The 27,262-nt window shown below is 38.1% G+C and overlaps 2 protein-coding genes across 4 annotated transcripts; one reads left to right on the top strand and one right to left on the bottom strand.

The window, feature by feature from the left end:
* The first annotated feature begins 1,731 nt into the window (after positions 1–1,731).
* On the top strand, positions 1,732–24,512 carry LOC121959656 (progestin and adipoQ receptor family member 3-like). Of its 3 annotated transcripts, none has more exons than XM_042509084.1 (11): positions 1,732–1,876; positions 2,810–3,055; positions 3,174–3,336; positions 4,957–5,112; positions 5,354–5,551; positions 5,710–5,800; positions 6,601–9,813; positions 20,988–21,031; positions 22,965–23,050; positions 23,531–23,592; positions 23,953–24,511. In XM_042509084.1, exons 2-7 carry the CDS (start codon positions 2,859–2,861, stop codon positions 6,741–6,743), a joined length of 948 nt encoding a protein of 315 aa, XP_042365018.1. In that variant the 5' UTR covers positions 1,732–1,876; positions 2,810–2,858; the 3' UTR covers positions 6,744–9,813; positions 20,988–21,031; positions 22,965–23,050; positions 23,531–23,592; positions 23,953–24,511. The 3 variants fall into 3 exon arrangements, with proteins under 3 accessions (XP_042365018.1, XP_042365019.1, XP_042365020.1); XM_042509085.1 differs by having other exon boundaries at positions 23,531–23,596; XM_042509086.1 differs by lacking the exon at positions 1,732–1,876 and having other exon boundaries at positions 2,815–3,055; positions 23,953–24,512.
* Positions 11,713–21,910, bottom strand: slc26a1 (solute carrier family 26 member 1). The gene is made up of 8 exons (XM_042509082.1): positions 21,791–21,910; positions 17,275–17,740; positions 16,658–16,864; positions 15,507–15,753; positions 15,102–15,333; positions 14,589–14,772; positions 14,133–14,420; positions 11,713–14,048 (listed from the first exon to the last, which is right to left on the bottom strand). Exons 2-8 carry the CDS (start codon positions 17,662–17,664, stop codon positions 13,467–13,469), a joined length of 2,130 nt encoding a protein of 709 aa, XP_042365016.1. The 5' UTR covers positions 17,665–17,740; positions 21,791–21,910; the 3' UTR covers positions 11,713–13,466.
* Positions 24,513–27,262: the final 2,750 nt, after the last annotated feature.

Below are 27,262 nucleotides of genomic sequence, written 5' to 3'. Positions count from 1 at the left end.
TGCATACCAGGAGTTCTTCAATGGTGTGATGCTGTAATTGTGTTTACAAGTATGCAGTGCACCAACTGCCTGTTGCTTTCAGTTAACATTTAATTTCAACTTTCAAGGAGGATGAGGTCATGACAGTGAACAACTCCAATATTAACATACCAAAGTCATTGTGTCAGCACATTGCATCTATTTTGCTTAATCTTGTGCTAACCAGGGATCCCCCTTGGATATTGCATGGATGGCTGTTTTCTATTATGTGACTGGTGCTTTATTTTTGTGTGTAGCAGTTGGACAAGAACAGAGCTAGTGTTTAGCGACCTTTAGCAGTCAAGTTGCAGGGCTGAAACTTCCCCAGTGTGCCAAGCGTGCAGGAGAACTACGGTAACCAACACAAAAACATGAAAACGTGAAAATATAGAAACACAATTGGCCCTATCTAGAGCCAGTGTTTGATTTGTCCGTTCTTGGTTGCAGCATATAAAACATGGTAGACTCTGGTAAACTGCTCTTTCAGAGGAAATGACAAAACAATTCTTATTTTAGGTGATCATAAACTAATTAAAACATAGCTATGAATTTTATATTCCATCTCTGCCAATAGATGTCCCTAAATCCTTAACACTAAACCTTTTAAGTCACACTATTTATTGCGATATTGCAATATAATTGCAATTTTAAAAAGTTTTACAATACGCTGAGTATTGTGATAAAATATGTTGCAATAAATTTGGATTGATAACCTTTTTTTTCAATTGCAAATTATGTTTGTAGGCATCTGTTTTATCTAATTGTCTTAAACTGAGTTTCAATCTGTTCATCTCACAACAGTCATTTCTGCTGGAGCAAAATGTATCTAGTGGACTGAAAAAGCAATTGATTTTTATGATTGTAATAGGTTACCAAAAGTCTAATTTGTGTTTGATTTATTGGCCTAATAATTTATGTAATTTAAAAAATCAATACTTGTACATGTATAAATACAGTTTTGCCACGCAAAATATCATGATACTATGCTTTATTGTTTTGTTTTTTCTCCCACCACTAATGATAGGCTAATAATGCCAGACAATGTGAATTATAATAGTTTGTCCAAACATAAAGCGACTTGAAGTGAAAATGACAGAAAACATGTTGTTAAGATATAAATATAAAATTGGAAAATTTGGAGTTGCAGGTGGGTGAATACCTGTGCTATGCCAGAAGAAGGACTGGTCTTGTTTTTTCCAGGCTAAAGGGACCGATTGCAGAGAGAAGTCATCACCAATGTTGTCCAAATAAAGCACCCTTGCTCTCCTTCGACCTCAAAATAAAACACAGATAGTGTTTCTTCATACCATAGCAGATTAAGTTTGTGACCAGACACTCTCCATCAAAGCCAAAACAAATGAAATTTCATTTAGGGTGTAGCCACAAGTCTGGTCTATTAAATGAAAAACATTCATACTGTCAGTAAACAATCTGCATTGTAATTAAATTGTCGCCAAGAGCAAGGGCGTGATTTTCATTTCAGCTTTTGGTGGATATATCGACTGGGACCTACCTCAAACCACTGTAATTAAATACAACGCAGGGCATTTCATACTAAACATTTGAGAAATTAATTCTATAGGATTTGAAAGATTTTTGCAGGAAAACTTAGATTACTTTGCATTTAAATTGAATAAATTGGTCCAGGTACAATTCTCCAGATTTACCAGGCGGCGGCAGTAACGGACCGTTTAGTATCAAAAATAAGAGGTTTGCTGTTGTTATCCACAAGCTGAGGATAAGCCTTGTTTCTCAAACCAAAATGTAGTATATATTTAGTTTACTAATAGCTTCATAGCCATTCAGATATGGCTGAATTGCTCGAGCAAGGCTATCGACAGTCGGACTGCGACTAATGGTGAGCTCTGTTTCTCTGTTTGTATCAGTTTAGCAAGCTTAGCATCAACGTTAGCTAGCTGGGATTTACCTTGCTAGCTAACGATAGCAAAACGGTCTGACACACCGTTTAAAAAATGTCTGTATCGTTGTTTTACTGTTTCGGAAAGTTTTATTTTAGAGCGAAATAATGGATAAAGGTGCTGAAGAGTGAACATGGGGCGTACAGAGTGGCAAACATGCTGTTTGGAGGACGAATGAGTCAGTATACATGGCCGTTAGCTTTGCTAGCTTACATGTAAACACACGTTTTAAATGGGGTTAATTGACAATAGTAGTTTTGCCCCAAATACTAGATGGTAGCACTCTATTCGACTCTTGAATCTCTATCCTGTCACTTGACAAAACAGGTATACCAGTATCAAATGAGTTACAATGAACCCTGCAAGGCAGCTTTATTGTTACAGCACATTTCATACAACAGGGCGATTCAAAATGCCTTTGCTGACCAATAAAACATAAAACATTACAAAAAATGAAAAGGTAGCACATTTCGAGTCTTCAATTAAAGTAGGACAAAATACACGCATTTCTCATATTCAGTAATTTGTAAATAACATTTACGTGACATGGTGAGGTGACATGAGCCATGAAATATATATAATATGTGTATTTTGTCCTTGAGATGTGCTACCTATTAATTTTTTTTGGAAAAAGCTCACTGTATTTTGTTTTTGGCACTCCATTGTGAATCCCACTGTTGAAGTGCAACCTCTATTTTTAAGTACAATGTATAAAATATTTTAAAGGATAGTTACTTAAAAAAAAGAGCAAAGACAAAAGATATAAAAGGTAACAATCATAAATATTTTTTTTTTTCAAATCACTATTAAAATATCAAAAGAAAAAAAGAACTATTTTGAGTTGGTGTCTCTTTTTCTCTCTCCAAACTTAGCCTTAACCTCTTGGGCTTGCCTTGCACCAGAGGAGCTGCAGAGTACAAGATGCTGCTGAAGATGCCCCAGAAGCTGCTGAAGACTGCCCACTACATAGAGCTGGGCAGCTACCAGCACTGGCCAGTCCTGATACCCCAGAGGATAAGGCTGTACACCTATGAACAAATCCCCCTCTTTCTCAAAGAAAACCCCTATATCACAGATGGTTACAGGGCCCACCTGCCCTCCAAACTCTGTCTAAGGAGGTGGGAGTTTATGCCTTTAATGTCAGAATCTAAAATTAAGTTGCTGTATGCATGTTAGAGTGTATACAGACTGGCCTTGTTGACATATTTGCATATTTTCCCATCTTTTCTGTTGCAGTATTTTTATCCTGTCTAATGAGACTGTGAATATCTGGAGCCACCTATTGGGTTTCCTGCTCTTCTTTTCTCTTGGGGTCAATGACCTCTCCTCAGTACTGCCGGCCTCTGGAGCAAACAGAGAGGACTACGTCATCTACGCTATAGGACTGTTCTGCTTCCAGGTATATATATTTATTTGGCTGTTGAATGTTGCCTGAGATATCCGTCTTGTAACCTTATCCAGACCTTGTTGTTTAGACATGAAATTAACTGCACAGACGTTGTTTTTGACAGCCATACAATGTGCTCTAAAGTCAAAATAATAAGCTTTACTTAGTCCTCCAAGCATCCATGCACACGGAAAGAATGAATCAAGAATGTGCATGATGTACCGGTGTATCAGTCTGTAATTGAACTACTTAAGTAATGTCAGCTTATTTTCATGTTTTACAGCTGTTTACAAGTATGAGTTTATTAAGCCTTAGGGAATGTTTGGCACATTTTACAAGCTTTTAATTCTTCATTTTTTTGATACTTTTGGCTGTTTTCATTCATATGGCATACATTTTAGCATGGTTGTGTATATTTGTTTAATCTTGAAATTTCCAGCTCAGCTCCTGCAAAATATCTAAAATACACCATGTAAACAAAATTGTTTAATTTGTACAGTGAAGTGCAAAAAATGTGCCATTGAAACCCATTTGAACAGTATTTATTTTACCCCACAGCCACCAAAGCATAAAAACATGCATTTCATAATTTCTGGCTGTCATTCTGGGCTTTCGCCTTTGAATTTGTAACATTTACAATTTTCTACCCGATGACATCATTTTTACCATATTTGGCATATGGAGAAAATACATGCTATTCCACTATGTGCAGTGTCACAATCAGAGTTGCTGCAAATCATTGACATATCCCTGGCTGTTATAATCAAATAAATAATCTACTTTGCATTCAGTAAATAGAAAATAATTCTTTTTTTGTTTTGTTTTTCCCATCTAAAAATGACATGTGACATCATAACAAAAAGTGAAAATTAAAGAATATTTTATATTTATGATTAGGGCTGATGTTGGTTTAAAAATTAACTCAATTAAAGTAGAAAATCAAATTAATGTATAATATTTTTAAAACTCGATTGATGTTTTGATTTTTTGATATTAAGGCGGGTCCTAAGTGTGAAGAAAATATTCATTAGCTGCGTTTTTTGTACTGTATATAAATAAAGTATGTATGGCTTAACATGTAGGTTCACATTTCCTGCCACAGGTGCAATCGGTTCACATCAACCCATCCAGGTGTGTAAGCTGTGTGTAGGTGTAACTGTTGTGAAGGTGGAGGACAGTGTACTGAGTTATAAAGAGCTACAGTAGGAATGGTAGTGTAGTGTCATTCCTGTTGGCAGCTGATGAATTGTTCAATCTAAAGACAGTGTTAAATGTTTCTGTGTATGCTGTGTACACTGTTGTGTTGTAGGTTGTGTAGCAGCTGGAATTTGAAACTTGTTAATGTCATAAATTACAAGTCATTGCGATTCCCACTTACAATAATTACATAGTGTAGTATATGTTTCCCGCCTTCCTTACCCTCTGCCTTAAACGAAATAAGTGCATGTTGTCAAGCATCTAGATTGTCCTCACAATTTATAGTCTCAGAAGAATTTTGGTGACTAATCAAGAAAGTTAAAACATAAGTATTTACTTCAATCAAAAGATAAATACATTTGTGGTGGATGTTTTGAGTACAAAAAGATAACCCTTCACAATATCTGTGTAATGGTAATGTGTGTTTTCATCCAGGTGTGCATGTTGTGCTCCGTGGGGTATCACATGTTCTCGTGCCACCGATCAGAGAAGACTTGCCGTCGCTGGCTGTCGTTGGACTACGCAGGCATCTCTGTTGGCATCCTGGGCTGTTACGTACCTGGGATCTTCTACGCTTTCTACTGTAATGCTGTAAGTGCACTCAAGATGGTGATATGTATCCTGGTGAGGGAGTTAAAAAAGCATAACTGTTCTGAACATGTTTAGTTAAAGATACTCTATATGCAGACGTGAAGTTGGAAAAATAATCAGATCTGCTAGATGATTCCACCGCTAGATGATTTTTCTTTTTCCCGAGATGTTATATTAATCAAGAAACAGATGCTGCAACTCTGATAGAGTGTATCTAATGAGCCACTTTCCTGTCTTGCAGTTTTGGAGACAGGTCTACCTGCTGACAGTGCTGTCTCTGATTCTGGCAGTCTTCTGTGCTCAAGTCCACCCTCATTACCTCAGCAATGACTGGCGACGGATACGGATGGCGATCTTCTGCTGCGTGGCAGGCATCAGCGTGGTTCCTGCGTGCCACTGGGTCTGGCTCAATGGAGGCTTCACCACTGATGTTGTAAAGGTTAGTACACAGAGTAATATTGGAAAACGAGCACAGTGAGAGAGTATACATACATTTTACAACTCTGCGAACATAAATTGTGGCTTTATTAGGGGAAGTGGTCCTCTAGTAGTCATGTAACAAATTTAGCAAATTTTTGTTTTTTGTTATATGTGCAGCTCTTCCTGCCTCGTGTGATTGTGATGTACTTGATAGCTGGATCAGCCTTCCTGTTCTATGTCACCAAGATCCCTGAGCGCTATTTCCCTGGTGAGTCCTTTTCACAAATACTTCAAAATTTACAAGTGAATTACTGATGTATTTTATGTCATAGAACAAAAGGCACAAGTCTTTTAAGCTTGTGTTAACCAGAGACTTTATTTCAGACAGTTAACCAAAGCCCCGTTCCAAAAACTACTTGACTTAAAATGAGGGAACCGGGAGGGCTGAAACGCTAACTCATTTCCTGATTTTAGGACTCATTCCTGGGGCACGTGTTCTTGATACTGCATTAGATTGCAAGGAGGAAGTGGAACTATCGTAGAGACGAAATGTTGTACAATATCATTTAGATTTGTTTTATACTCATAAAACTGTATTTTTGTGATTTTCAGTGGTGCAAGTAGGAATGATAAAACCCACAATATTGTTTCAGTAGTATTTGTTAAATTCTGTCCTCAGCAGTGAGTGTGGTCAGCCATCCTGGAAAATCAAAGCACTGTAACCGATTTCCTTAATTACTACTTAACGAGTGAACGCACAATGCTGCAGGCCCTTTTTCACAGCAGAAAATTTAGTCATAGTGGGAAAATCACTGGTGTTGCTAATAACGTTAACAATGACTCCTCTATTCTATTTTAACATCCCAGTAAACCATCACAATGTGACACTGTGTACAGTATATACTGTAGTTATGTAAGGACAGACTCATAAAAACATGTTAAGATCTTATTCTAGATGTTTTTAAGTAACTTCTTAAAAATATTTTCATTCTCATTATTTGTGAGCAAAGTATCAGATTCAATAATTATATGAACAGTACTGAGAGCATTTTTCCCCTTCTCTTTTAGGCCAGCTGAACTACCTGGGTGCCAGCCACCAGGTGTGGCACATACTGGTGGTGGTGATGTTTTACTGGTGGCATCAGACAGCTGTACACATCATGCACTTCAGGCACAGCCAGTCCTGCCCGACCCGCACCGGCAGCAGCTAAGTCAAACTGATCACTAATGTTATGGAAAGGCAATCATGCTAATATCCATAATTGTTTTTAATAACATCAGTTAAACTCACTTTGTTAGTAATCAAAGACTTCCTGCTAGTTAGCTGCTGGTTAGAAGATGCTGCCTAAAGGTGTTTTAACCACTAACTAACAGAAACTAATGACTTTTAGGGGTAAAACAGAGAGTCTGACATTAACTGTTAGCTCTCACTGAGCCGTTGGTTAAAGTTTGGCTAATGTTAAATGCCAGTATTTAAAGCTGCTGTCTCCAGCAGCAGATATCAGCCATTAGCTACTGTACATCCTTTCTCTTAACCACCATAACCATTCAGATAAATGCATGAAGCAGGAATTTTAAATTCATTTGTAGAAACAGAGTAAAGGTTTGGTGGTTTTACTTGCCGATCATATTATCTCTTGATTGGTTTTGATTGTGATTTTTTTTTTTTTGTACTAAATATTGAAAAAAAATATTAGATTCTTTTGAATCAAACATTTTAGCATGTGTGAACAATGCCTTTATGCATCTTATTTAGTTCTGTCTATGAGTTCCTACATGATTAGATTGTATTAAATGTATCGATCAAAGAGGGAGAGCACAGAACAAAAAAACATGCAACTGGAAATCAACATATGGATACTGTGAACCACCTGTTTCTAAGAGATAATGTCTCCAGGCTTGAGCACTTGAACAAATATTTAAATGCCAATCAACAATCAATATGCAATATCTAAGAAAAAATGTGGGAACTGTATTAAGGCTATAGTATTTTGTTTTGTTAGCACTGCTTGATTTGTGTTTTTTGGTGTTGTTTTTGGTGTGTATTGTTTTGCCTTTGGAACAAACAAAGTGGCAGTGAGGAAAAAATGTAAAGTAATAATTCACCTTAAAAGTGGCAATTCCCATATCAATCATTCACCCTGTGCTGCATTGAATGAAAGTCAAGAAAGCTTAGTTTTTTTCTCACATGCCTCCATGGTGAACTGAGAATCCAAAAGCATACAAAGTTATCAATGAATTGATTTGATAGGGGACCACGTTTAACAACAGCAGAACTACAGTGATAACTGAGGATGCACAAGTGTGTGAGAGTTTGTGAATAGATGCATAGGTATAATTTTGCTGTTATTAAAGGCATCCCCCATGACTTTAAGTTATCAAGAATGTTCTCATTTCTTTTAATTCTTTGTTCACCTTTGAGGCATGCAAGAAAAACAAATTTTCTTTTGGAATGTAACATCACATGGAATGGGTGATTGACACACCAATGATCATTTTGAGGATGAAGTGTTTCTTTATTACTCTACAGTTGCCAAAGCCAGTATGTTAGGGCTGCACAAAGTAAGATATCATATCAGCCTAAATGCTAGAGCAACAGAGTTAAAAATGTTTTGCAGTCACTCCCTTTGCTGTAATTGCAGAGTATTGGCATCTCAAGGTAAGTGAAGTAAAAAGCCTGACTCAGCAACTACAGTTAAATCCATTTATATCTCCATCAGTCTCCAGACATAGTAGTACATATTTCGAGTCTCATCTGGAGTCACCAATGTGTTAGATTTTTCCTTATTTGTCCATTCCAGCTTTCACTTGTAGAAAAGAAGTGTAAACACAATATCATTAAGGGGATATTTATTTACATTTGATGACATTATTGTGGCCAGTAGACATGCACTACATTGACAGAGATTTCCAATGACACCACTACTAACAGTACTGTGTTAAACAAAAAATATTTTTCACCTACTTCACTGGGCTGCACATGGTTTTGATTTTATGCGCTCTGAAATTTATGCCACCACTTCAATACAATTGAGGTAAATTACATTTCATTTCTGGATATCACAACATTGAAAAATGACGATTTCAACAGTTTTTTTTCAGGGACTATTGTATGTTTTTGAGCAAATAAAACCAAAACTAGCTGCATGGCTAGATGAGGAAAATGTCTATTGTAACTTGGATGAAATCACCCTGTAATAACAGCTCAATTTGAATGATAAAGACAACAAAATGCATTTCTACTGACGATCCAGAGAGCAGTAGCACTTACAGTAAGCTCTCTCTGATTGCCCGATAAAGCAGGCGGCTTTCAAGTTATCAGCTGAAGTTGTTATCAGATATCACCACTGGAGCTGTTAAAGGCTGGCTTTTGCTGTCTGTTAAAGTGTTACAGGCATGTATAACACTTTTTTCCATGGCACAATTTGGGACATATTTTAATGTTTAGTGTTATTTTTTTACCAATCATGTTTGTACTTCATTTGCCTTATTATCTTTGAGTATTTGTACTGTATATGCACTTACTGTTACAATCTGTTTTGGGTCATGAATTGAACAAAAAAATGATCAGAGAGATATCATGTTTGCTGTTACACCACAAAGCCAGTATGGTTTGTTCTTTTTATGTAGTACAGTTTAATGTTAAGAACAAGTTATGAATTTTAGTTGAGATGACTTCCTGCTGCAGAGCTGAACTAAGTGACTTTATTTTGCCTTTTTGAGTGTGTTTTTATTTCTGAACATGAATAAGTAATCATCATAAACTGCTTGATCCTTTTCTGAATGATCTCATGATTGTGTTATCTAGTGTATGTGTTTTCCTTGAATATCATTTGTATGAAAAAGCACTGGCGCTGACTTTCGAGATGTATATTTATATCAGTGCCTATGTGAAATTATATTTTTAAACATTTTGAATGAATAAAAGAATGCTGGGAAATCAGTCGTTGGTGAGATTTTTTTTCAACCGCCCATTAATTGATTTAATTGATTGTAATGTCTTTACCTTAATTCATATTAATCCCGTGATCATTGTTGAAGAAGCATCATGCGCTTGTTTCTGCTGTTCACAATATTGAACAGTAGAGGGCAGCTTTGATGCAAAAGTTGCCCATTTATGAGTTCATAGAAAATTTGGTTGCAGATTTTCAGATTTTTATATAACACATTAACACACATGTTCTGTTCATCTGTCTCTTTCTAGGAATGCATCTCCCAAAAGCAGGAGCCATGTCTGTTGCCCCATTTGACCAGTTTTGCCATCCTTTGTCTTCTTTGGAGGTGAGTGTCTTTGGGAGTGGAGCACTTACTGTTCAGCCAGTGTCGAGTTATTCGCTTCAGTAAGCAATTTAGAAATGACATGCTTGTTAAACACAGGGATCTCCTGATGACTCAGCAGGTCATACGTCACATGCTTACAGTGTGGGTCTCAGACTCTTGAAATATTCTATAAATTCTCCTCACTCTATGTTGCACAAAGTCTGTCTCAGTTGCTTCTGATTTGTTTAAGAATATAGTTTTGTGATTTAATTTCTGTCTAATAGCAATGTTGGCATCTAAAATGACTGCTATTATTTCCCAGTGGCTTTATGATTATTATAGTTGTGGGAGAAAATGATATATCGTCACTAAATCACCTCATGCAGTAATGAATATCTGTGCAAATGGTGTCTGATACAGTAACGATGCAAAATCATTCTGAAAATACAGATGACTTATAAATTATTTTTACTGGCTCACTGGAATGATTTCTTTTTAAATAAGCTTGGTCATTTTCGGAAAAAGCTTAGTGATACTTATTTTAGATGTCTACACAGTTAAAATTCAAATTACTTACAACTGTGTTAACTACGACTTTTTCACCATTAGTTTCCACAAAGGACAAAGGCTGTTTCGCAGTTTCAGACTGTGTCTTTCAGTTTTGTTGCAATCATGCAATGAGCCATAGATTATAAATGTAATACGTGCATGACCTAAAATGTTCATATATTTTATACTTATTTAATCATTGACTCTTGGTACAGACAAACATCTGACTTTCATTATGTTTACAGTTAATAAGTAAAAGATATACAGAATGTGTGACTATGCTGGTGATAATTACATAGACTATGCAAGTGTCTTTTTGCTTTCGAGAAGGTCAGTCACCTGAAATGCTGATGTAGTACTGTTGTCAAATAACTTTGACCACAAGACATACTGTTAGAAAATAATACCCATTACCCCACGAACTAATGGATGGTTGTGAGGAGCCTGATGCAGCAGCACAGTGTTCTTAATAGTTGTTACGGTTATCAACTCTGAGCATCATTTTGGGATACAGTCAACTTTCATTTAAAGGACTTTTAACTTTAAAAAAAGTTAACTTAAAAAATAAGTGGCATTATCTTCTACACTTTAATATATACATATCGCCTTAGCTCCTTTGTGACAGAAGGTTCAGCTCCAGTGGCAAAACAAGTGCAGCTTGACATTTACTTTTAATTTTTTTTGTGTTTATAGCCATAGTTATTGTTGTCAAGCTGTTTTTAAAGGCTCTGTGCACTGTTAATGTGAATTTCACTATGAATTCCACATAAAACAGTTACCACTGAGGTCTACAGATTATCTATAGTTACCATATTTTGGTTGGGTGATTTATTTCTCACCGCAAGGGACCCCTTACACAATACATGTAATCATTTGATCCATTGCTAATTTGAAAATTTTTACAATGTCTTGGCAACATTTATCATGAATAGATACTCCCTTGATATGATAAACATCTGTCATTAATGGCGATAACTCAGACACAAGCTCTTCGCTAAAAACTTGTCAATTTAATTCAAGTATTGAACATTAAGGCAGTTTTGTATATGGGTGTTGAATGTCAACACTATGTCAAACAATGAAAGTCAAACAGACTCCCCCTAAAACATGTGATGCAATCACTATCACAATTCAAGTTAAATTAATACATGGGGAAAAAATAAGAGTATGACAATACAAAATGCTAACAATAATGTCTACATCTTACTAAAATACCAGTTCATCAAAACTTGACATGATATTGTCATGACGTTTGACATGAACATTTTCATGTGAAAGTAAAAATAAATCCTTTTGAAATATTACATACATAAGTAAGGATACTTTAAAGACATTGTTATTGTTTTAATTAAAATTTCACACTTGGCCCCAAACAAGATAAAAGACACAAGAAGACAGTGATTACAACAAAGAGACAAAATCTGCTCGTATTTTGAAAGATACAAAATATTTGATTAAACAAATAAGTGGCAGTGAATCGGTTCCATAAAATATATGGCATCACCTGCTGCCATCAGTTTAAATATAAATTTCAAAAGCATCATATGATCACTTGTTTTCATCCAGCACCTGAGAAGAAATTGCAGATGATTACGGATATAGCTGTCGTTGCTGTGTGACTAGGGAACAGGGCAAGAGTATAAGAGCAGTGTGTTCTGAAGAGCCCTGGTCAGAAGGCAAGGCTCTGTGCAAGACTGAAAACAGTCATTGTGATCTATGTTAAGTGTCTGTCCCAGCAACATATAGTACTTCTTTAACTCATGAAGAGTTTAACTGACCTTTTAGAAATGATTGTGTGGTCCAGGTTAATAGTTTGCACCTCAGGAAATACTGCTCATAGTGGATGAATCCCCATGTCTGAACTCTGGACTCCTGGATTAGAGCCATTATGGACTTTGGCCAAAGGGTTGAAGTGATATAGAAAAGTTAAACTGCTTTCATTGAACATTGTGTACAATAGAATGACACATTATTCGCAATATAACCCAGATATTGACTAGAAACTACCTTAATGAGATCACTCTAGCAAAAACTTAAAATGAGTTTGGGCTGAGGGTGTAGGGTATGGGGTCCACAGACACTTTCTATACTGCCTACTTTCCTACTTTTCCTACTTCCTACCCCTGTATTCTAGTGCCGTTGACCACTCCTATCTTTGAACTTGGCCTTCATTGTGATCTCAACTACACCTGTAAAGTTTTGTGATTGCATCTTGTATAGTTCTTATGTTATCGGGATCACAAAATCTGTCCACAGACAGAAATATAAAAGCACCTGGCAAAGTACTCAAAACCACTTGTGTAGTAGTTCTGGCTACAATAGGTCACCAGGACTACATTTTGCCATGATGACACACAAACAGAAACCTACAAGTACAAAAAAACGAGACAATTATTGACGTTAACTTTTTGTCTGTGTACCCTGTGCTGAGAAAAATAAAACAAAAAACCCAGCTGGATAATACAAAATGTGGATTGCAGAGTTCTGGCTTGAATCACATGCTGTACTGGTGTTCTCTGTAAGGCAGCTGATGAGCAAGGTTACAAGGGAGCTTTTCTAAAGTAAGCTAGTAAAACCATCTATCAGCCACATTGTTTTCTTGATTTAAAAATTGATTTTAAAATACCAGTGTTTTTGTAGAAAAGTAACTTTATGATATATTGTTGGAACCACATATTCTGGGCAACTTATGCAACACAGACTTCTTGAAGTTAAATAAGAAGAGGAAGGGGCTTTTGTTTCCATAAAGGAGTGGTCTGAGAAGGGCTTTGGAAGGCACTGTGTGCAGTGGATCCTGGTTGTTGTAGGATTGTTCAATATAGAGCAAAGAATTTGGCAGCCTTTTTTTATCAGTGTTCTTCAGTCATGGGACACCATTTAAAAACAAATTGCACCTTTCTACTACTACTAGTTTTATGAAATGGTCCTGTTTCTATAAATACATTGAAAAAAATGCTCATTTGGCAGATCAACTTTTATGTGGTCTGGTTATTTAAGGGCCCAAAGCATCAAAAATGTACTTTCTTGAACTAAGCTTCTTAAAGGGCAACTTAAAAGCTACCCTAATGTGGTATTGTTATAGGTGGCATGATAGTGTATCAAAAGTCCCTCTCCTTTCAGCTGCTCTACACTACAGAGTCTTCTGACCTGCTCTCTGCTGCTGCAGATGTACTGTTTGCATGAAGAACCGCAGCATGAACTGTATGAAACAGTAGGCTGCTCATGTCTTCATCATTCTTCCCAAAGCATTGTCCCTTCTGCAGGGTATCAATGACTGAGGTATTACAGTTTGCAAGGAGCACGTTCACCCCAATCTCTTTATATTCCTTGACCAGGCCTTTGAATGTGGCCATGCCGGTCGAGTCTATGAATGGCATGGCAGAGCAGTCTAAAACTATTGTGTGGAAATCCAGTTCTCTTTGGATGAGTCCAACAACAACCTCTCCATTGTTTTTATCCCCATTTGCCTTGGCCTGCTTCAAGGACATCTCTTTGGCCTTCTTCTCTGCCTTTCTCCTCTTAGTCAGTTCCAAGAAAGGTTCAACTCCGACAGCTTTGTAAAGTGATCTGAGGAATGAGTCTTTGTTGGCATAGTAAAGAGGAGCCTGGAAGCGGAAAATGTGAACCCGAGGTGGCAACATGAGGTTCTTGTACTCTTCCACATCCTCATAAAGATTGCTGTCATTGGCCCGGCCCAGGAGAGAGACCTGACATCAGACATCAGATTAGATGATTATTGTAATGTGTATCAGCTTTTAAAAACCATTTATGAAATCAAATGTGTTACGCACCTTAGGGTTCTGGGTCTTAAAGATGATGCAGATCATGGAAAACACTACTCCCACAAGGAGGCCCATTTCCACACTGATCAGAGCTGTGGCTGACATTGTGACCAGCCAAACGATGGCATCATTTCGGCTGGCACGCCATTTAGCAGGGACATCCTTGAACTTCCTCAGTGCCCCCCGAAGACTTACAATTATGATACATGCAAGAACACACTTCTGGAGAGCATAGAAGTAAGGTGCGAAGAAGAGGAGGACGAGAAGTACGACTAGGGCACTGATCAGACTCGATACCTGATGGAAGAGCAGAGAAACGGAGAAAGGTGGAGTACAGGGGTTCTACACATGGCCTTAGGACAGACTTTCATCATGTTCCTAGAAAACATTTCTTTAGCGCAAGGAAAGCAAGAACTTCCCATCAACTTCAAGAGTGTCAAACTATTCTCAAAGGTATGAATTCACCTGTGTCTGGCAGCCTGTTGAGTCCTTCACCATGGTTTTTGCCAGTGCGGCACTGGTGGTGAAACAGTGGAAAAAGGAGGGGATGATGTTACAAAAACCAATGGCCAGCATCTCCTGGTTGGGGCGAACTGTGTATCCATTTTTCTTGGCAAACATCTCAGACAGTGACACCGTGAAGGCAAAACTGCAAGATAAAACACAAGTTTCTTTACCAATTGAGTTTGACTTATTTATTTCCCTCAAAAGCATGTATAGACCCCTTAAGATCTGTTATTACCTGTAAATAAAATAGCACTTTTTTCTTTCCCAGTCAGTTACTATTGAGAAATTAAGACTAATTAAGATTAATTATTGTCTTGCATGGCATCTCTTTAATCTGTTTCAAGATGTAATAAAATGCTAATTTGCAAGTGGTTACAGAGCCACTCCAGCTATTACACTGCATCTGTGACAACCCAGATAAGAGACATGTTGATGCCAAGCAAACATGTTTTAAAATGTGTTGTACATTACCTAATGACAGCCAGAGGAATGGCATCCAGTGCCAACTGTGGCATCAGACTAAAACTGGGCATCTGGGGAGGAATGAATCCTGTGGGTATGTGACCGGAAACACTGGAGCTGTAATTGCTGTTCAGCTCCCCAAAATGGCTGGCCAGTGTGGCTCCAGCCACAACTACCAGCTCAGTTGGCAAAGGGATCTTTAGACGATCCTTGTAGCGCTCCTGGATCTCTTTCCCTGCCACTATGATAAAACAATTTATAATGTTAATCATTCGTAAATTTATGGGCAGTACATCAATGCCTCATCCCATCTCATGCTGGACAGTGAAGTATATTGTTAATTAGATACACATGAAACAGTTCATAGCAGTGACTCTGCATCTAATGGGGGATTCGTAAAATAGAGGTCTTTACCTAATACAGAGATACAGATGGCGCTTGTGATGAGGTCACACAGGTTGGTCTTATGAATGTTGGCGAAGATGTTGATCCAGGTGACGACAACTGTGCCATAGCCCTGGTGACGGGGAATCTTTAGACCCAAGAGGTATTTCGCTTGCACAGTGAGGATGGTAAAAGAGGCTCCTGTGGCAAAACCATCGAGCATTGGAGCTGAAAGATAGACCGAGACGAATCCTAACCGGAACACGGCCATCAAGACCTAGTGAGGGGATTAGGATGTAGAGCAGAGGAGAGAATAGGAGAGAGAGAAGATGGATTGGAATGAGATTGCGTCACTTATCAAATGAAATATCACAACATATACAACATGAATTGGCACAAAATTTGGTAAATACATTCATGGTTTCTAGATGACGTATCCTAATGACTTTGGTGGTCCTCTGACTTGTTGGATGGATTGCCATTAAATTTGACAAAGACAGTCATATCACCACAGGATGGATTTTATTAGCTCACTTACCAGAAAACATGTTGGCATTGTACATTTCTGCAGACCATGGATATCATATATTTGTATATTGCTATGTAGAAGATTTGTTAAAACTTTACATGCATTTACAATGCTGTGGTTAACGTTTGGTTAGATTTAGGCACAAAAAACACTTGTTTTATGGTTAAGAAAAGATCCTATTTTGTCTTAGAATACCTAATGTGGTGGCCCAATCCCAAAAGAAAACACAGTGATGTCAAGGTAAAAAATGACAATTTTTCATGCCAAGAAGTTGCTAGTAAAACAGTGACTAGTTGCTACTAAACACCCAGGCTTGGTGCTTAAAAATCTACTGGAAAACACAGCTATTACTTGCTAAATCACATCTGGATTTGTCTTTTCTTGGTCTCAAATGCAGCTTGGCAGGCGTCCCGTCTTGGTGTCACACTATCCACCTTCCCCTCCACCTCCAGATGATGAAATCAGCTCATATACTATGTCCCTTAAGAAATGTTGACATATGTATGAAATATGAAAATTTGGCAGAAACGTACAATACCAACATTTTCTTTTGCTGATTGGGCTGGTTCTATGCAGTCCCATCATCAGGTCATCAGGTCTAATAAAGTGTTCCATAGTGCTAGTGGTCAAATATTGCACCTGCATCCTTTACCTGATAGATGCCAGCCAGGAATGTGAGGGCAGCAGCAATGCTGATGGAGTAACACTCCTTTCCGCACTGCATACCCATGAGCTCCACACTGTGAAGTCCACCAGCTGTGACATTAGTACCCAGTGTGGCATTAAATACATCAGGGCCAGATGTTGTGGAGTCCTCATTGAGGTCAAAACCTGCCAGGAACATCTCCTTATCCACCACCTGCAGGCAAATCGAAATCTAAATTAATTTAATACAGTGAAACCAATACAGCCGTGAGAAATTACATTTCTCATTGGCATTAAGTGATCAATGATAATCAGGAATTAAAACTAATGCAGCAAGATATTTCTGCAATTGTTTGTCACATAGGCGAATACTAATTAAAAATGTGTAGTTAATCATTACATATTTAAATTTGTAAATATTGAAAAACAGTGGGTTGTTATGCAAATTGCTATGTTTGTGTTAAGAGCATGCTAAATAACATAATTATCTTTTTACGTCAGTCATGAAATATACATTTAATTTATCTTTATCTTTTTAATTTACAATTTAAAATGAACAAAACAGGAAAATTCTGTGTTAGTCCCAAATTATATATTCAATCCTTGCATCCTTTGATCCATTACCTGTCCGACCATGAGGCTCATGAGGCTGAAGATCCCAACAGAGACATGTCTGGACGTCCCCATGAGGAAGTAGATGATGTTGGCGTAAAATGAAGTGTATAAACCATAGATGGGCTCCACTCCTGCTAGCAGACAGTACGCAATTGCCTGTGGTACTAAGATGATACCAACGATCAACCCAGACATCACGTCGCCCCATACATACTCTCTGAGCTTGTATTTGGGCAGCCAGCGCACAACAGGGAAGAACCCGGTCAGGGTGGATCGGACTCTGGGCACAGAGCAGGTCACATTCTGCTTCAGCTTGGATTTGAGGACTGAAACTGTCGGCTGACGCTGTCGAGCCCGACGTTCCAGGAGAGGTGGTGAGACCTTGGTGACCTCCTCCATGGTCGTAGGCAGGAAGAGGTGGCAACAAGGCGGGGAGAAGAGGCAGAGGAGGTGGATAATGTGGTCAACTGTGCTCCTGGGAGATCATCAACGAGGAAAATGAGGGAGGGAGAGAGATATGGAAAAAAATGGAAACAGTGAATATAAGTTGAAATGCTTTCGGTCCAGAGCTAAAATATAGTATCTCTGTTCGTTCACTTTTACAGTAAGCATGTTTAGCGTGATACATTTGGATTCCTGGGCATTTATTTACTTGGTAGGAACCGTGCAGTATTTTTTTAGGGTGGTACATCATCCTTTAAACTTCTTAGTCAGCCCTCTGTGTTAATGTTCAGTCAGGATTATGATTTAATTATTACAGTCATTGACTTTCCTCTTTCCAAAACAATCCAATACGTATAAGAATCAAACAGTTTACCCAAGACAGCTGTTCTGTTAAACTCCAAAGAACAGTTATGCAAAAGTACAGTCTGGTCAGTATATTTCATGGTAGGGGTAACTGACCAACAGTTGGCTCGGCGTTAATGAGCTCCTTATCCTAGAGCACAGGTTAGTCAGTGACTAAGATCACACGGCTCACAGCTATTGTGAAGCAGTCATAGGAAAAATTGCCCTGTAGTCATCTGCACTGCCAATTATCGGTTTGTATAAACATGCAGTCTTCGGGTATTTTGTCCTCTCTCAGTATTGTGGCCTGTTCGGTACAAGAGTATAATTCAAAAGATGCACTATCAATAATGAGACTAAAGTTGGCATGCCAAAAGCTTTCTCAGCCATATGCTAAAAAAAAATATTAATTACAATTAGCCCTGGTTTGGACGACAGTTGCTCAGATTCTTTTCTTTCTTCATCCACATCTATGGCAGTCCTTTACTTTTACTGCTTCAATGTTTTGAAACTTTGTACTACACTGATACTATTGCAGCACTTCTTGCTGGTCTGATATGTGGGTTGAGGTTGAGTGAGGACAGGGTTAGTATAAAAGTATGCCAGAGTGATGGGAGTGCATAAAAAGCCTGTATATGGACTGCAAGACAACCTTGAAATCAGTCTTGGTGCTGCTTATAGAGAATAGAAGTCTCTAGAAATGGAAAAGACTGGGACATTTTTAGTCATGTTAGTGGCGTCGCTCATATGGAAGTCTAATGGACTGCCATGAAATTTTCTACAGACATTCATGACCTGGGTGTTCATTTGTGTTTGCATCTAGTGCCACCTTAGCTGTGCTCTGCTACTTCTTACAACTATCGACTTATCATCGCTGTTGTAGTCAAGACCGCCTATTTCAAGACCTGGTCATGACCGAGACCAGAGTGTATTGAGACTTTGACAAGATCGCAACTTTGAGTGGCTGAGACCACAAGTAAGACCAGACCAGTACAAGTCTAACTCTACACACAAAATTTAAGATTCCTCCTCATTCACCTCTTTATCCCTAGACTGTAAATATGTGTGTATGTTTCAGTGTATCGTGAGAAATGTCTTGATAAAATAAGTTTGTTTTCTATAAGCAAACTGATATAAATAAACACTAAGGAGCTGAATCTTTATTCAATATTCCTTTTTTTGCAAAGGCAATTTAGTAATATCCCTGCAGTTGTGGTCATGACAAGTCTTGAAATAAAATCCCAAGTCCTCTTGTCTGAGAGCGTGACAAAACAGAGTAAAAACAGGTCAGCTTATGAGACGAGGCTTCAAAATGTGGTCACTGAGCACACTGCTTACAGTCGTAGCATAGTGTAGGTGACAACATTCATTGACATAAAATCTCAATATTGTTTACTTAAGTGTTTAATTAGGTGAAAAGTTTAAAAAAATGTTTTAAATTGATTATTTATTTTTTCTCTTGAATTCATTTTTACAACAGTATTGTATCCCACAGTTGTTATAGAGATTCAGTGTTACAGTGCACAATGGTCTAAATTCTGTTCAGTGGGTTTCCACAGAAAATTATACCATGAATCTTGTCCAGTGGTTTTAAAAACCCATAACTGACACTTCATATTTAACTTAAATTTATCAAATGAAAGCAATTTTGCAACACATTCATGACACTCATGTATGCAGAGGGCCTTTCTAACAAGGTTAGCTGTTTTCAGCAGCAGCTGCGTCTCAGCAGAATTACCATGTTGCAGAAACCATAAACACTTCAAATGATGTGTTATCAGCCTGTACCATCACAACACTGGTATGTGCTGTGATTAAGATTTCCGGCAGCGTTGGCAACTTTCATGGACTGATATCACAGGAGGATAAGAAATAGAAGAATATGTTTTTTTGGGTGCTAACAACAGATTTTTTGTTCTGCAGTTGTTTCAAACAGATTTGAGTTTAATAGTGTTTCAGCTGTCTTTTCTCCTTCTTTTTCAACTCACTTTCTCTTGGCAGTTTTACTTTGCTGGACAATAATAGTTCACTTTGCATGTGAATGACCCTTTAAATAAACCAATTACAGAGGCCTGTCTGTGGTCATATGGGTCTTATAAATTCAGCCTGACTTTTTAAACAGATAAAAGATGCGGGAGATAAATAATGAGGCTGTGCAGCTTTGAGGATCAACACATAAAGTAAAAGAACATACTCCAAAAAAGAGTCCAAGAACACAAGAACTACCTCACATCTCCCGCCAACAGATAAAACATGCTCACCAAAACAAGAAACACAGACACCTGATTAACTGCTGACCATCACAGGAGTCACACTGAGGACCTTTGGGAACCAAATAATAAAATTTACTTCAGTGTCAACCTTCAAAAGCGCTGGAAACATTTCAATTAAGCTGTTTCTGCAAAGCGTTTCTAATCAATGTTCTCCGCCTTTAATCATGTGGTATAAAAGCACCCCACCAATGCTTAGAAATGACCAGAAAGCTTCCGTCCTTTGCCTTTCATATAGTTGAAATCTTTTTTATTCAGTTATGTTTAAAGTCTAAATAGGCAAAAATAGCTGCATACTGAATTTGCACTGTAGTTGTATCGGTAAGCTAAGAGAGGACTTGTAATATCATAATATTAGGTCTTTGGTATCAGCTTTGTTTCAATCTTCTGCGGTACGGCTATGGAAATATAATGAATGATTATTTATCATAGGCATGTGCAGATATAAAAATACTGAGGTATGATTATGATGGCTTAAAGTATAAAGATATCCTAATGTTATGACAAGTATCATGTTTTTTAATATCTTTAGGGTCAGCCTGAGTTTCTTAACAGTGCAAAACTACTTGTCCAGTTGCCAGCAGACATATATTGGCATTATGTATTATGTTACATTTACACATTTCATATGTATCAAAGTTTCTTAAACTGGTATTTTTCTTACAGGACATCGGTGGCATTTCCAGTGGCAATTGTGGTACCAAAACCAGGTATTTTAAGCCAAAAAGTTTGTTTTTGTGCCTAAACATAACCACACATTAACCACAACATTATTAAAATATAAAAAAACGATGTTTCAACATATCTGTTACATAATAAAGCACATATTTGATGTGATTTGCAGAAACATACAGTGTCATTTATTCCGGCCATAGGTTAAAACTTCTGAAACTAGGTTTATCGTCCTTAAAGTAGACTTTTAGTTGTAAAACACAATAATAAAGATACAACATGACGTAACCACGAAAGCTGCTACAGTCGTTCCACAACTTGACAACTTTGCTTTGTGGCCAATATTGATTGAGAGAACAGTTGTCCAAACGTCCATATCTAAATGTTTTCACATTAGATTTGAGGTTTAAGAAAACTATAAAGAAACCTTCTGGTTACTACTATTTATATGCTTGATTTTAATAAATTAGTCAAAAGATGACTCATGTTAAAAATGTCTCAAGTTAAAATACAAAACTTGCTCCTTTGTAGGCTAGAGAAAGGACACCTCTTCAATTTATTAAAGCTCTCCAGAATACTATATCCTTTCTTTATCAGAAAATCAAGTCAAACTGAAATGGGGAATCACATAACAGCAGACTCTACAATGCTCTGTAATTCTTACAGGTACATTCTTACATTTCAGATGCTTCTCAATAGGAATAAAATAAATAAAAAACTGGAAAAAACTTTGAAAGCATCAGTGGTCGATTCTCAGTCACACAGTTCCAGTCAGTAATGTTTGCTAACATACTCACCTGCAGAGTCACTGCAACAGGGACAAACAGGACCACAAGTCTTTGATGGGTTATATTTAAATCAGCTCTGTCTTGTCTCCCTTAACTTTGTCTCATTCTCTTCCTCTCTCTTCCTCTCTCTTTCTCTCTATCAGTCTCCCTCTCTCTCTGTCTGTGATGTCATCTGAGCAGTCAGACAGCATTAGATGTGAGTGTGATCTGTGCTGGATAAATAGTGAGATAAGAGCAGCCCTTTGCTCCCCCTCACCCTCGTCGCTATTGGCTCGGTCACCAGAAGTGGGTGGAGCTTGTCAACATGAAAGTGTGTGTGTGTGTGTGTGTGTGTGTGTGTGTGTGCGTGCGTGCGTGCGTGCGTGCGTGCGTGCGTGCGTGCGTGCGTGCGTGCGTGCGTGCGTGCGTGCGTGCGTGCGTGCGTGTGTGTAGAGGAGGCAACTACGGGCATGAGGTTAAATCCAGTCAATTTTTTACAGCGTTTATCTGCCCCGCAGGAGGCAGATAAACACATTGCAAAGTGAAAATGAGCACAGACACGTATGTCAGTGTGTCATATAGTGTTTAAATACGTCTCAGAGATACACAGAGTGGACTACATAGTAAACAGAGGATAAACTGTGACAAAGTGCAACAAGCAAAGAAGTGCCCCTGTTATCTTTGTGAGCTGTGTCAGAGACAACCTATATATATGTGTTTGAGCAAATATACTCAGATTAGATGCTAGTGTTGTGTGAAAAAGAGGAACTTGATTTGGGCCTGCCACGATAAACAAAAACTCACACTGTAATGTAATGATCCTGATCTGCACCCACTGTGGATATTATACTGTTTCCATATATCGTATACATTTCTAGAAATAAAAGCTGAGCACATAATCAGAAGCATTAGTTTGCTCTTATAAAAATCTGACCTACTAATCTACCTACTAATACCTACTAATCAACTAATCTTTTTTGCACCCCCTCGATGTCATATGAATATGAATTATTTTTGTTTGCTTGTTTTTGTTTCTGTCTGTGCCCATTATTTTCCTTTTAATGTTTTTATTGATTTATGTATTGATATCATGATGGTTCATTATTTTTATTTATCATGATCAGTGTAGAATGAATTGACTGTGCTCTCATGTATGTTAGTGTTGTTTATCTGACGTATTTTGTATATGTTTTTGTTAAATCAGCCGCACACGCTGCACACATTTAGGAAAGCAGTTGGGGTGCAGCCAGGAGCCATGGAGAAGGAAACCGTCACGGAGCACTAAAGGAGGTAAGCCGTATCTTTATTAAATGTAATTTGAGTACACGTTTGTGAAATTTGAAATATTAATATTCAGAATTGTAACCCTTAAAATGCCAGTTTTTTGTCATGATGCCACTAAGTTTTTAGATAAAAAAAATGCCAAAAAAAGAGAATTATTTTTAATATACTCCATGAAAAGTTTTTGTTGTTGTTGTTGTTGTTGTTTTTGACTATTACAGCCTTGGATTTGTGATAATCAGTAGTGATTTGCAGCAACATAGATTGTGACAGTTAATCTAGTGGAAATAGAATGTATTTTGGCCATAGGCCAAATATGGTTAAAAAAAAGATGTCATCAGATGGAAAATAATAAAAATGACAAATTCCAAGGCAAAAGTCCATAATGACGCCCAGAAAAAATGCAACGCATGTTTCATACTTTCATGGCTGTGGTATCAAAAATTGCAGTTTGAATGGTGTAAATGGTCCATTTTTTCCATTTAACAGTCTCCACCTATACAGTCACAGCAACCCACCTACAGAGTCATCTCCACCTAACTAGTCAGCAAGTAAGTAAGTACATTGTTAAATTAGTACATTGCTTACGTGGTAGTTCTTTTTTTAGTGAATGTAACCTCATTGGGCTTGTTCATCTATTGTTTTACATTTTATCGTGGATTATTTCCCCATGCACACAGATGAAGGAATGCTCAAAACTAGGAAGTGGAAATAATTTTCATGTAAGCAGGGAGAGACCACAGATCGCAGAAAATTTAAGCAAGACACCGCTGTGGCTTATTATTATTATTTTATTTAGTTCCTTGTGTGTCAAACAGCTGTCTTTCTTGTCTGCATGTAATGCAGGCTCTGTTCATATCTGTATAATTGTCACTGTTGTTATTGTTGATTGTATGTCATTTTTTCTTAAGGTCAAAACACACCAAACATCAATGTCATCAAAGAACGTGGCAATGAAGGCCGACTGTTGTGTCCCCTCATGTTGTCTGTGTCTCGTCCAAGACATTACGCTTGAACACACCACAAAGACCACGGCCAATACAATGGCCAGCAAGTAAGTTCATGACCTGAATGAGTGGGATTACTCTCCATAGAAGCAGGCAGCGGGAGTCTGTATTAGATTAAAAAAGTGAAACTATAAGACGGACAGTTAGCCAGTTAGCACATTAACAACACAACCCAACGCTGAAAGACTAAAGTGCTTATTGTGAGCTATAGAACTAAAAACATTGCAAACAATTTCTGCTAAAAAGGTAAATGGCTAAAAAATAAGCTTACCAAACATCAGAAGTTTGTTTCAACTTAATGAAACGCTTGACTTCCGTCCCTTCTTTGCTTTCTTTATTTCTGTTTCTGTCCTTGTGTTCTGAGCTTGAACTACCCATCACTCACCAATAGGCTCCACCTGCTCCAATGCCAATTCTCTATGCTTAATTTGCTAAAACACAGCCAACATGGTGCAGGACAAACCCAACATTATCCATCAGCCAACTGACTCCTTGCTGTTACAGGACTGGCTAACTCTGGCATTTTCAGAAATGTTATTTATATGCATTTTAAATAGCTAAAATAAAGAATGAAGAATCAGTAGTTTTCAGCAGTGGCGCTCCCCTCACTGGTGACTGAGGGGAGCACAGTTTGTCATTTAGGGGATAAATGCTGGCTATGTGATGTTTGTTACTAGTTAAAAAAAAAAAAACTTATTGGAGTTTTAGACTGAGTTTTTGATTAGTGTTATTTTTTGTAAATAGGGTTAAAATTCACTATCGTAGACAGAAGTGGGTCTGTGTGTGTGTGCAAGTGTGTGGGTGTGTCTGAGTGCTGCCTGGACTGAATGGCATCATTGTCATTGTGAAGACGTGGCATTTCATTTCGTTTTAATACAGTCAGTCGCATTTGTAAGATACTGCAGACACATCAAGGGTGTGTGTGCTCTGCTGAACCAAACGAAAACCATCCAATCTGAGAGGATCTCTGCACTGTCTCTTTAAATGCACCGGCAGCATCCGTCTGTCTGCATGTCTGCTACACTGTTTGCAAGCTTCATCACCCGTCTTTGCATCACTTTTGACAAAGATTGTTTTTTTTTGTGAGTGACAATTTAAATCTGTAAGACTCACCCAGAGAGGACCAAAGGAGCAAACAGGAGGCGACATCAGCCATAACTCCCTGACTGATGCCTCTGCATCCACCATAAGTCTTCTATACAGCCGTCCACTTTGCTACTGCTCACTGACGGCTTTTTGCCTCTTCCTGCTTCCCTCTGCAAAGCATGATGGGAGCAGTAACCCCCCCCCGTCTTGTCCTGTTCGCAGATTGGAGGCGAGCAGACGGGGAGGGGAGAGAGGAGAAGAGATGGAGGGAGGGAGGAGGGGCTGATGCCAGTGTATGGTGGTTACCATAGTGACTAAGCTCCTGCCAGTCTGTGTGTGTGTGTGTGTGTGTGTGTGTGTGTGTGTGTGTGTGTGTGTGTGTGTGTGTGTGTCTGTGTCTGTGTCAGTATTCAGATGCTGCTGCCTTATGTTGATGATGTTTCATTTTAAACAATGATAATTCCTTGTACGTATTCATATGTTTATGCACCACAACAACAGCGTAAGCTCAGTTGTATAATCATTATCTCACAACTATTTTAGACGGTAGGTCTGGTGATATTCTGTATTTGGGCCTACATTTATCATCCCCCAAAAAAATGTTGGCATAGTACATTTGTGTCCCACTTTCATTTTATTTAATATCAATCCCAAATACACCGTCCTGCAGCCAGAAATACTCACTGATTTATATAAATCCTCTACTGAAAATAGTCCTCCTGTTTGAGTAACATTTGCTAAAAACTACAGTGCCCAATTGTGATGAAAAAAAATGAAACTATACATTGCTGTGTTTTTTTTTAAAGATTGATATTGACGAACCAACAGGCGTGAGGTTTTCAGATTAAGAGCTGGTTAATACTAATCATAGCATTGTCTTTCAGTAACTTTCCATTCTCCTACGTCTTGTGTTTTTTGTCACTATATAAACACAGAGGTTACAACAGATCCGGCTTGTCAGTTGTGTATTAACATGTGGGTTTCCTTAAAACTACAATAACAAATTCTACAATAATTCTACAAGCAAGTTAAAGAGCTGAGACTTTATATGCACTCAGCAGATGTATTTCACTCAGATTTTGGTTGCAAATTTTTAATTTTTAAACCTAACACCTAACACCTAACAGGTGTGGCAGATCAAGATGCTGAATAAACAGCATAAATACTTAGGGTGTGCCTTGAGATGGTCACAATAAAAGTAAACTCTAAAAAGTTCAGTTTTATCTTGAAAAAAGACATTTATAGGGATTTCACATGACCAGCACTACAGAATTACATTTTTTTTTTACATTTAGCCACAGATACCCTGTAAGAATCAGTCAGTATCTTGTTTGACCACCATTTCCTCATGCAGTGCAGCACATCTCCTTTACATAGAGCTGGCCTGTGGATTGATTGTGGCCTTCAATGGCTGTGTGAAGTTGCTGGATACTGGAACATGCTGTCAAGCACACTGATTCAGGGACATGTTGGGTCAGGAATTAGATCCTTCCAATATGGGGCCGTGCATTATCATGCTGCAACATAAGGTCATGGCAGCAGATGAAGGCATAACATTCGGTCTATGAATCTCGTCACGGTTTCTCTGTGCATTCAAACTACCATCAGTAAAATGCTCCTAAGTTTGTTGAAGCTCATGCCAGCCCATACCGTAACCCCACTGTCACCATGGGACGCTAGCTTTAGCAAACCAGTCGCCCACACAATGCCATGTCATTTGCCTGGTACAGTGTGAAGCGGGATTTGTCGGTGAAAAGGACCCTTCTCAAACCAGATGCTCCCTTACGCCGATTATGACAACATGCTTCCGTTAGGTCGAGAGCATGGTGAGGACAACAGGCACATAGATGAGCTTTTCTGAAACAATCTCTGATGTTTTGTGCAGAAATTCTTTGGTTGGGGAAACTAATGATTGCACATAAAGTATCCGTGGATGTAGCAGGTTAATCTTTAAAAGAAAACTGCTGTGGAATATGCTGTGAAAAACTGTAAAAAAACAACAAAGCTGAATTTTCAGACCTTCTTCTAACACAAAAAAGGACCTTTGAAACCCAGCGTCACTTCTGATAACCCCACGACATGCCACCACTTAGCCTTCTCTTCTCCCCCAACATTTCTCAAGGATTAC

Source organism: Plectropomus leopardus, chromosome 20 (genome assembly GCF_008729295.1).
Source record: "Plectropomus leopardus isolate mb chromosome 20, YSFRI_Pleo_2.0, whole genome shotgun sequence".
Lineage (NCBI taxonomy): Eukaryota > Metazoa > Chordata > Actinopteri > Perciformes > Serranidae > Plectropomus > Plectropomus leopardus.
The sequence above is the reverse complement of the archived record's forward strand: the minus strand, read 5'-3'. Positions and strand labels throughout refer to the sequence as shown.

Excerpts from the sequence above, each read along its gene's own strand:
- LOC121959656 (XM_042509086.1), top strand. The coding sequence starts at position 2,859 with ATGCTGCTGAAGATGCCCCAGAAGCTGCTGAAGACTGCCCACTACATA. Across the intron at positions 3,056-3,173 it reads TCCAAACTCTGTCTAAGGAG|TATTTTTATCCTGTCTAATG; the intron begins GTGGGAGTTTAT and ends TTTCTGTTGCAG. Across the intron at positions 5,552-5,709 it reads TCACCACTGATGTTGTAAAG|CTCTTCCTGCCTCGTGTGAT; the intron begins GTTAGTACACAG and ends TTATATGTGCAG.
- slc26a1 (XM_042509082.1), bottom strand. The coding sequence starts at position 17,664 with ATGGAGGAGGTCACCAAGGTCTCACCACCTCTCCTGGAACGTCGGGCT. Across the intron at positions 16,865-17,274 it reads TGAGCCTCATGGTCGGACAG|GTGGTGGATAAGGAGATGTT; the intron begins GTAATGGATCAA and ends ATTTGCCTGCAG. Across the intron at positions 14,421-14,588 it reads CAACAGGCTGCCAGACACAG|GTATCGAGTCTGATCAGTGC; the intron begins GTGAATTCATAC and ends CTCTTCCATCAG.